The sequence below is a fragment of the Coregonus clupeaformis genome, chromosome 35, assembly GCF_020615455.1.
Source record: "Coregonus clupeaformis isolate EN_2021a chromosome 35, ASM2061545v1, whole genome shotgun sequence".
Taxonomy (NCBI): domain Eukaryota; kingdom Metazoa; phylum Chordata; class Actinopteri; order Salmoniformes; family Salmonidae; genus Coregonus; species Coregonus clupeaformis.
The window spans coordinates 681,207-691,784 of record NC_059226.1 but is presented as its reverse complement, the minus strand read 5'-3'; the positions used below and the strand labels follow the sequence as shown (position 1 = coordinate 691,784).

The following is a 10,578-nucleotide window of genomic DNA, read 5'->3' as shown; positions in this document are numbered from 1 at the left end:
AGGATACCCCTCAGGAGTATAGATCATTGTTGTGTAGACTGCCATTTAGGATTAGTTTAGGGTCACATTCAGTAAAACATGCCATTTATAAATCCAGGCTCTGCCGTAGCTGGCCGCGACCGGGAGACCCATGGGGCGGCGCACAATTGGCCCAGTGTCGTCCAGGGTAGGGGAGGGAATGGCCGGCAGGGGATGTAGCTCAGTTGGTAGAGCATGGCGTTTGCAACGCCAGGGTTGTGGGTTCGATAAAAATAATGTATGTGCTAACTGTAAGTCGCTCTGGATAAGAGCGTCTGCTAAATGACTAAAATGTAAAATGTAAATATAAAATGTTTAGAAACGTAGCCATTTCATAGAAACAATCTCACCTTCTACAAATTGGAGTCTGCATGTGACTGGCAACACTCTACAACTTCACATTTTCCATTTATAAACGCCATGCTCTTACTGAACGCAACCCTGACGTATAAAAGAAACCCAGTCTCTTCAGGCCACCCGGTAGGCGGTCATGCGGGTGTAGTTCTGGCGGTGGCTCCGGGCGGCCCACAGGAAGAGGGCGGCCGCCATCATCTGCAGCGGCGAGGAGATGAGGGCCAGGTAGAGGGACCAGCTCAGGGAGCCGTCCACACCCTCGGGCAGCACCGAGACCCTGTGGAGCAGGTCCATGCCAGCCAGGAAGCAGCACACTGTGCCCAGGGAACACAGACCTGGATGGGAAAGACAACAATGAATGTGACTTTACGCAATTGTACATTTGACTTTCATTTTAAACCCTTCTGCTTTGGCAAAATGTTAATGTCTATTTCATGCCAATAAAGCACAATTGAGATGGGGAAGGTGGCATGGATAATTAATCCCTTAGCTTTCATTCATACTTTTACATGTTGTTGGGTGTAAAGTTTGTGTGTCTGTTTGTGTGTGGTGGGAGTTAGGGTTAAACCCTTCTGCTACATCCCCTGCCGGCCATATACTCCTGAGTGGCGCAGTGGTCTAAGGCACTGCATCGCAGTGCTAACTGTGCCACTAGAGATCCTGGTTCGAATCCAGGCTCTGTCGCAGCCGGCCGCGACCGGGAGACTCATGGGCGGCGCACAATTGGCCCAGCGTCGTCCAGGGTAGGGGAGGGAATGGCCGGCAGGGATGTAGCTCAGTTGATAGAGCATGGCGTTTGCAACGCCAGGGTTGTGGGTTTGATTCCCACGGGGGGCCAGTATAAAAAAAATGTATTCACTAACTGTAAGTCGCTCTGAATAAGAGCGTCTGCTAAATGACTAAAATGTAATGTAAATGGTTAATAGAGTTGAGAGGCATTGTGATTATCCATGTAGTTCTCAAACCTGCCAGCAGGTGGAGCACTCCTACACCCAGGGTTGGGGTGATGCTGCGGCAGAGGCAGGCGCATACCCCGATGAGCCCGCTAAGGAACACCAAGGCTAGGGACACCAGAGGCAGCAGGAACTGGCACCTCCACAGGTCTGCTCAGACACAGTGAGAAACCAACTTAGAAATGTCAGAAAAGTGTTTAAAAGTAGTTATTTCTATAGTTTTGTAGACGGATATACAATATCTGAAGAGAGCTTCATAAGGACAAACCAATGTTAGGGATGTAGCTCAGTTGGTAGAGCATGGCGTTTGCAACGCCAGGGTTGTGGGTTTGATTCCCACGGGGGGGGGGGGAATAATGTATGCACTAACTGTAAGTCGTTCTGGATAAGAGCGTCTGCTAAATGACTAAAATGTAAATGTTTATTACGAATGCATGGCTATGTGTCTGTGTTTGCCTGAGAGAGAAAGTGAAAGAGATGAGGTCACATGACTGTCAGTAACAATAAGAAACAACAGTGGAAACCACCAACATTTCCAACCCTAATTTTCATTTCTTTGAAACACAAGCTTAGTTTGAACCAAGGTTATTATACTAAACTAAAACAAAATAAAACTAAAATCAGGAAAAAACAATTTAGTAAATTGAAATAAAAATAAATAACAAAACTGTTTGATAACCTAAAAGTATACGACTCCAAAAATAACAAAAATACAATTAAAACCATGAATTATGTTCAGTTGTAGTTATTTTCTCTCAATATTTTGGGAAGAAATCTAATGGGGTTTCAAGATTCTGAACCTGGCGTTTCACATTGAGATCGGGTTTGAATGGTAAGGTTCAAGCAACCGACTGTAGACGACAGCAAGGCTCAGAACAACATGGCAGTGTTGCCATTGTTTATAAAACTTCTTATTTCTCTCTGTCTCCAACCCCAATGTATGCACTAACTGTAAGTCGTTCTGGATAAGAGCGTCTGCTAAATGACTAAAATGTAAATGTTTATTACGAATGCATGGCTATGTGTCTGTGTTTGCCTGAGAGAGAAAGTGAAAGAGATGAGGTCACATGACTGTCAGTAACAATAAGAAACAACAGTGGAAACCACCAACATTTCCAACCCTAATTTTCATTTCTTTGAAACACAAGCTTAGTTTGAACCAAGGTTATTATACTAAACTAAAACAAAATAAAACTAAAATCAGGAAAAAACAATTTAGTAAATTGAAATAAAAAAAAATAACAAAACTGTTTGATAACCTAAAAGTATACGACTCCAAAAATAACAAAAATACAATTAAAACCATGAATTATGTTCAGTTGTAGTTATTTTCTCTCAATATTTTGGGAAGAAATCTAATGGGGTTTCAAGATTCTGAACCTGGCGTTTCACATTGAGATCGGGTTTGAATGGTAAGGTTCAAGCAACCGACTGTAGACGACAGCAAGGCTCAGAACAACATGGCAGTGTTGCCATTGTTTATAAAACTTCTTATTTCTCTCTGTCTCCAACCCCCCATATCACACTCACAAACTGAAATGTGTGTTCACTGTACAATCAATTAGTAAGAGAGAGAGCTTCAAATATCGCATTAATTTGTATATAACATCTGTATACACGAATTGCAGCAAAGTTGTTTCATGTTTCAGTCATGCCTTTGATCACATTTGTGTGGATAAAAAAATATATACAGAGTGAAGTGCTCAGGTATATGTGGGAACTCCTTCAAGACTGTTGGCAAAGCATTCCAGGTGAAGCTGGTTGAGAGAATGCCAAGAGTGTGCAAAGCTGTCATCAAGGCAAAGGGTGGCTACTTTGAAGAATCTCAAATATAAAATACATTTTGATTTGTTTAACACTTTTTTGATTACTACATGATTCCATATGTGTTATTTCATAGTTTTGATGCCTTCACTATTATTCTACAATGTAGAAAATAGTAAAAATAAAGAAAAACCCTGGAATGAGTAGGTGTGTCCAAACTTTTGACTGGGTCTGTCTGTGTCTGTGTCTGTGTGTGCGTGTGGCTGCAAGGCAAGACTCACATGTCCGAAGCAGGTCCTCCCCAGTGTTGTGATTCCCTGGTTCTTTGTACTTGGGTACAAACTGCTGAGGCAGAGTGAAGCTCACACACTGTGTTACCATCTTAGGATCTGAGAAAACAAGAGAAGCGAGACAGAGAGTTAGGCCGGGATTCAATCTGATGTGGGTTATCGACATTGCAGCTTTTAACGGCAATGTTGACACATTCGCATTCACGGTTAAATGCTGTAGACGTCCATTCAATCAGAAATTGCCTTTAAAAGCTGCATTGTCGACAACGTGCGATCAGATTGAATCGCAAACTTATTGGGAGAAAGCACCAAATATTTAGACTCATATCAAACCCAGTGTTGCTCCTGTGTGGGTATCAGAAAAAAAGACGCCTTTGTTTTATAATACAATTTTAGCATGGTGTATAACACTGATGGGCACAGCGATGTGTAACTGGTCCACCTGTGTATCCAGCACACCCCTTCTGAACCAACACCTGCAATGAATGCTGTAATAAATATATATACAGTTGAAGTCGGAAGTTTACATACACTTAGGTTGGAGTCATTAAAACTCATTTTTCAACCACTCCACAAATGTCTTGTTAACAAACTATAGTTTTGGCAAGTCGGTTAGGACATCTACTTTGTGCATGACACAAGTAATCTTTCCAACAATTGTTTACAGACAGATTATTTCACTTATAATTCACTGTATCACAATTCCAGTGGGTCAGAAGTTTACATACACTAAGTTGACTGTTCCTTTAAACAGCGTGGAAAATTCCAGAAAATTATGCCATGGCTTTAGAAGCTTCAGATAGGCTAATTGACATAATTTGAGTCAGTTGGAGGTGTACCTGTGGATGTATTTCAAGGCCTACCTTCAAACTCAGTGCCTCTTTGCTTGACATCATGGGAAAATCAAAAGAAATCAGCTAAGACCTCAGAAAAAAAAGTGTAGACCTCCACAAGTCTGGTTCATCCTTGGGAGCAATTTCCAAACACCTGAAGGTACCACGTTCATCTGTACAAACAATAGTACGCAAGTATAAACACCATGGGACCACGCAGCCGTCATACCGCTCAGGAAGGAGACGCGTTCTGTCTCCTAGAGATAAACATACTTTGGTGCAAATCAATCCCAGAACAACAGCAAAGGACCTTGTGAAGATGCTGAAGGAAACAGGTACAAAAGTATCTATATCCACAGTAAAACGAGTCCTATATCGACATAACCTGAAAGGCTGCTCAGTAAGGAAGAAGCCGCTGCTCCAAAACCGCCATAAAAAAGCCAGACTACGGTTTGCAAATGCACATGGGGACAAAGATCTTACTTTTTGGAGAAATGTCCTCTGGTCTGATGAAACAAAAATAGAACTGTTTGGCCATAATGACCATTGTTATGTTTGGAGGAAAAAGGGGGATGCTTGCAAGCTGAAGAACACCATCCCAACCGTGAAGCACGGGTGTGGCAGCATCATGCTGTGGGGGTGCTTTGCTGCAGGAGGGACTGGTGCACTTCACAAAATAGATGGCATCATGAGGATGGAAAATGACGTGGATATATTGAAGCAACATCTCAAGACATCAGTCAGGAAGTTAAAGCTTGGTCACAAATGGGTCTTCCAAATGGACAACGACCCCAAGCATACTTCCAAAGTTGTGGCAAAATGGCTTAAGGACAACAAAGTCAAGGTATTGGAGTGGCCATCACAAAGCCCTGACTTCCATCCTATAGAACATTTGTGGGCAGAACTGAAAAAGCGTGTGCGAGCAAGGAGGCCTACAAACCCGACTCAGTTAAAGCAACTATGTCAGGAGGAATGGGCCAAAATTCACCCAACTTATTGTGGGAAGCTTGTTGAAGGCTACCCGAAAAGTTAAACAATTTAAAGGCAATGGTACCAAATACTAATTTAGTGTATGTAAACTTCTGACCCACTGGGAATGTTATGAAAGAAATAAAAGCTGAAATAAATCATTCTCTCTACTATTACTCTGACATTTCACATTCTTAAAATAAAGTGGTGATCCTAACTGACCTAAGACAGGGAATTTTTACTAGGATTAAATGTTAGGAATTGTGAAAAACTGAGTTTAAATGTATTTGGCTAAGGTGTATGTAAACTTCCGACTTCAACTGTATATATATTAGTAATATAATATATGCAATTTAGCAGACGCTTTTAACCAATGTATACATTTTGTATGGGTCTTGCAGCGGCCCCTGCAGTGACTCGCTCTAGTGTGTGTAGATTCTTACCAGGCTCTTTGAACCAGTGTGACTGGCCTGGCGCCTGCACACACCTCCACCACAGCCCAAGGGTGCCATTGAGGCGGAACAGCGTGTCGCTGTAGGTCTTTTCATCAAACTCCCCGTTGATGAAGTCCTCACGGAGCTCCGAAGCGTTGCTGGCCTCATGGTTGCCGGGCAGACTTCGGTACTGGTACCAGTGCTGTGTTCCTACGGCAACAGAGAGATAGACTGTGGCCAGCAGACTCAGAACAGAGCCAATGACCAGGGCGGTAGCGTAGCGGTTATCCACCATGGTTTGCAATTCAAGAGTGTCCGTTTGTGAATTAAAATTAATTCACTCTTACTGCATTTGTTAATGTGTCTACTCGTGCCCTCCTATGAAGGGAAGTCGAAAGTAGGGGATAAGGGCACTATAAGAGATCAGCTAGTCAGTGAGTACTTGACAGCCTTGCAGTAATGTCCTTAACATTGACAGTGCAGTTCCTGAGCATGGTGGCTGGTTCAGTGCTTCCCAGCCTGTACTCTGTAGTCCTCTGTGTCTTCCTTATTGTCCAGGTCCTCACAACCCCACCATCACCAAGTAGGCCAGCTTCACTCCTTTGAAGGAGAACAAATCAGAAGAAAGGTATTGCAAACTGTCATTCAACTGAATTTTAATTCAGATCTTAGACTGGCACATTTTGGCTCTGATAACAAGATCCTGTAGTTAGCAAACAAGTAGCAAAGTTACCGGTATAAGCACAGACGAAAGGGGGTTAGCTAGCTGTCAGTATTTTGCTAAGGCGAATGCAAATAAGCATATGGTAATAATGATTAAGTAATGACATGCATCTACCTAGCTCACTAAACAGAAAGCTATTTCCCTGCTATGAGGAAAGTATCAAAGTGGCAAGAATTACACATATCGACTTTTATCTACCGACTGCCAGCAAATGCTAATAACGCTAGCTAGCTAACTTGTGCAAAACCTCCACGACAGAATGGCATGTTTCTTGAAAAAAATAAAAATGTTGTGAATGAACAAAACCAACATGCATTTAAATAATTTACCAATGTAATGGCTATCAGATTAATTTCAACGATATTAACGTTTATAGCAAATGCTATGAACGTTTAGCTATTCAACTCACTCAATAGCGTTCCTTTTCCGGATGATTTAGGGTTTTTCACTAGTTACCACAGCCACAGAGTCCAAATTGGTTATATGGTAAAAATGAATGAAAACAAAAATTGGCTTTTTGGTCTTAATTTAAGGTTAGGCATAAAGTTGGCAGCATGGTTAAGGTTAGATATAAAATCAGATTTGATTAATATTGTAGAAATAGAGTGGTTTATGACTTTGTGGCTGTGGTAACTATTGAGGGGTGTGGCTTTTTTTTGTCAACGCAGTTTATCAGAAAGCGTCTTGTGGACCACTACCATGTGGGCTTTGTAGTTTTTGGCTACACTGAGGTGGTTCTATGAATGGATACACATTCGCATCAATACACTGAGGTGGTTCTATGAATGGCGTCTTTTTGTAGGCACTAACTCAGCCATGGTTCGATTGGCAAAGCCTATAGGGAAATTAATGGCGTTTTTGGATAAACAACGAAAATAAGGTGTGGTAAACACAGGCATAGGAGATCTTATACTTTTGTTTTATGAGATAATATTCATCAGCTAACGTCAATTTTGAATTTTGTAAGCATTTATGTAATCAAAAAAAGCACATAAAGGCTTCATAATTCATAAGGGTCATGTTAACTGACTGATATTATCTTATAGAACAAAATGTATAAGATCTCCTATGCCTGTGTTAACTAACCTCAGACTTTATTTTCAGCGTTTATCCCAAAACCCGATTCTTTCCCCATAGGAATGGCTGAACGAACCGTAACTAATTTCAAAATATGGAAAGATGAGACTGACGAAGACGATGGTGTTCTCCGTTTTGCTTACAACCCCCACAAGTGTCACGGGACTCGTCTGAAGTAACACTAATATGACCCCACCATCGAAAGATGAGACTCTCACAAACACATACTGTACACGTCGGTTGTTTTGCTCTAGGACGCCCACAAGCCTCACAAGACTTGTCTGAAGGTAGCCCGGTACCAGTTTAAAAAATGAATGGAAGTATACACTCAGTGGACAGTTTATACGGTACAGCATCACGTTCACAAAAATGGATCGCTCCTACAGACATCTAATAGACTCTACTGTTCAAAAGCTAGAACCAAATTTGGAGGAAGAAAACAGAAGTAGCGCCTCAAGAGGAGGAGGAAGGCAAGATAACAGAGAAATTATGTATTATTAAACAAAATTATGCTAAATTCACGAGGCCCCTGATTATGTATGCTAAATTCACGTAGCCCCAGATTATGTGAGGTCCAAGTTAATTGCTACAGTCAGGCCACCCCATCACCTCCGTAAACAGTGTTATGGTGTCTAGGGCTGTGGCGGTAATTGAATAACCGTGTAATTGACGGTTCTGGATTAGGACCTTCATGATTATAAGCAATTGTTTTGCTAACTTAGTCTGTATATTAAACTGTCTACATCTCCTCTTTCCAACTGTCGTTTGATGCTCCAGCAGCTAATCCGCTAGATGCGCGGTGGTTGTAGAAGCACTAGCCCAGAGGTACCCAACTACTATTTGAGAAGGTCCGGTCACACAAATGTCCTAGATGGCAAAGGTCCGGATGGATATTGCCATTTATCGGCGTAGTAACAAACCCCCACATCGCGACCAATGCAATCCCAAACCGTTCAAACTGTTCACACCCCTCTTGTTGCCGGTGACATTTATTTATTTATTTTAAAGCTTATTTCCTGCAATTCTACACATTTTGCCATGTGGAGGAATTAAAATGTTGCAATTTAAAGCACATTTCCTGCAATTCTACACATTTTGCCATATCTTATGTGTATTCATATAATACCTGAGGTCGAGGTCCCTGGGCAGGTATTCTGGCCATGATAACTAACATTTAGATAGCTGGTTAGCTTAACTTACCCATCAAGCTAACATGGCCAGTAGTTAATCAACTTGACATTTCTGACAGGTTATAAATAGCTCTTTAAGGTCTGTCAGTGAATGACATAATACAATAAAAAATGTCCATGCACTACCAAATTAATTGCACCTTGTGCAGCCATTCCACTTTTACAACTCTCAACAGCAGTAAGTTGAAAGCCTGACTGAGTTCCAAAATGTATTATTTGTACTTGTTTTGTTCTGGGTCCCGATCCGGACCGTGGTCCGCCAGTTGAGTCTGGCTGCGCTAGCCTATAGGCCATGGCACTTCAGTAAAAAAAAAAATATGTGTCGACTTTCTTTTATACAATGCACATTTTCATTGCTTGTTAGTTAATAAATAATTTGGTCTTTTTTTTAAAAAGGTTGGATGTGTCTGACTATTCATTAATTATTCAACAGCAGTTGACAAGGTTGTTCTGGCTCTGAGGTCTATTATGCCAAACATTTTTGTCAAATGGACAATGCGCTAATCCTCTCCAACCTGGCATGGTATCACTTGGAATCTATAATAAATTCTATATCATATGATACCATGCCAGGTTGGGTAGGATGGAATTCCAAGTCGGGAACTCGTGCCTCTTTCTAGAGCTCCGATCTGAAGATCACTGACATCATGATTCAACCTTGTTTTTTTCCGAGTTCCCAGTTGTCTTGAAAGCACCATAAATCCAGAGAATGACAGACTTTGATGACAAAGCTTGATGACAACATTTGCCCACAAGAAGGACCACCACTCCACTTTCCTGTTCAAGTGAGCACAGCACAACAAGGTGAGTCCAAAAATGTAATGTATCCTGCTGCATAAATGATGCAATATGCCAGGGAGATATGTATACTGTAGCTAAGAAAGTAATACTATGTGTATGTTGTGTAGTAAGCTGTTAGTAGCCCATGTGGCTTATCCTAATAATTTGGCTCCTTTCCCCCTCATAACTTAGCCTACTGTTCTGACTTGGTGGTGCACATGTAGCCTATAGCCTGTTTTAGAGAAATGTAATTATCAAATATTATAAGAGCTTTCATTGTCTGCTTATATGCCCCCTTTATTTATCCTATGGTTCTGACTTAGTGTACAGGGAGAATACTGTAAGAACGGCTCATGTTCTGAATTCTGTCGCAGTACATTTCAAAAGTGCTCAAAAAATAGTTATATTGACTACATCCGTCCTAGCTCGCTCATTAATGTCTTAATCGAAATTACGGATTGCCTCTTAGCTCAATTGGTAGAGCATGGCGCTTGTAATGCCAGGCTAGTGGGTTCGATCCCCGGGACCACCCATACTTAAAAATGTATAAACACATGACTGTAAGTCGCTTCAGATAAAAGCGTCTGCTAAATGGCATATTATTATTATTATTATTATTATTATCCACTCGTCGTTCCCTTATGCCATAGTTTGTACATCTCAATTGTCAGTAGAAACCACATTTGTTTAAGCAAGTCAGCCATATCAGCTATGTTTTTTAAAAAGGCAATAAATGAGGCTGAATGAACTGTTTCGCTGCCAGACAAGGCTCCGCTGATAGCCAGGTTTAGCAGTGATAAGGATTCACTCCATGGTGCTGAAAAGAAAGCTCTGCTGTTCGGACAGGTTTATGTAGGCCTAACAGTTTGTGGGCACCGTTTGTCGCCATTATAGTGCAATTAATGTATTGTTTAGTGTTGTGTAGTGGCTTTGCTGGCATGCATCTAAAACAATATGTGGGAGTTTGCCCCACCAAGATTTAAATGCTAAAATCACCACTGACAATCATACATCACTCCAGTATTTACACACAGTATTTCTTTACAACATTCAAGTGCTAATTGCCTTTACTCCACTGCTGAAGAAGCATGACTCCAATCATCATATCTACTCACATTTCAAACATCCAGCCTGACAAAATATACATTTGTTATTATGCCATGCCTCACAGTTAAGTGAATTATTGCCAATA

At 41.2% G+C, this 10,578-nt stretch overlaps 1 protein-coding gene across 2 annotated transcripts; it reads right to left on the bottom strand.

The window, feature by feature from the left end:
- Positions 1–262: 262 nt before the first annotated feature.
- On the bottom strand, positions 263–6,855 carry LOC123480980 (claudin domain-containing protein 1-like). Of its 2 annotated transcripts, none has more exons than XM_045210731.1 (5): positions 6,749–6,855; positions 5,625–6,215; positions 3,371–3,478; positions 1,338–1,475; positions 263–707 (listed from the first exon to the last, which is right to left on the bottom strand). In XM_045210731.1, the coding sequence occupies exons 2-5, from the start codon at positions 5,908–5,910 to the stop codon at positions 487–489; spliced, it is 753 nt and encodes a 250-aa protein (XP_045066666.1). In that variant the 5' UTR covers positions 5,911–6,215; positions 6,749–6,855; the 3' UTR covers positions 263–486. The 2 variants fall into 2 exon arrangements, with proteins under 2 accessions (XP_045066666.1, XP_045066667.1); XM_045210732.1 differs by having other exon boundaries at positions 6,669–6,754.
- Positions 6,856–10,578: the final 3,723 nt, after the last annotated feature.

What these genes read in the sequence shown, in the direction of transcription:
- LOC123480980 (XM_045210731.1), bottom strand. Translation starts at nt 5,910, where the DNA reads ATGGTGGATAACCGCTACGCTACCGCCCTGGTCATTGGCTCTGTTCTG. An exon ending in ACACTGGTTCAAAGAGCCTG is followed by an intron (nt 3,479 to 5,624) that starts GTAAGAATCTAC and finishes TTGTTTTCTCAG; the next exon opens with ATCCTAAGATGGTAACACAG. An exon ending in AGTGCTCCACCTGCTGGCAG is followed by an intron (nt 708 to 1,337) that starts GTTTGAGAACTA and finishes TTTCCCATCCAG; the next exon opens with GTCTGTGTTCCCTGGGCACA.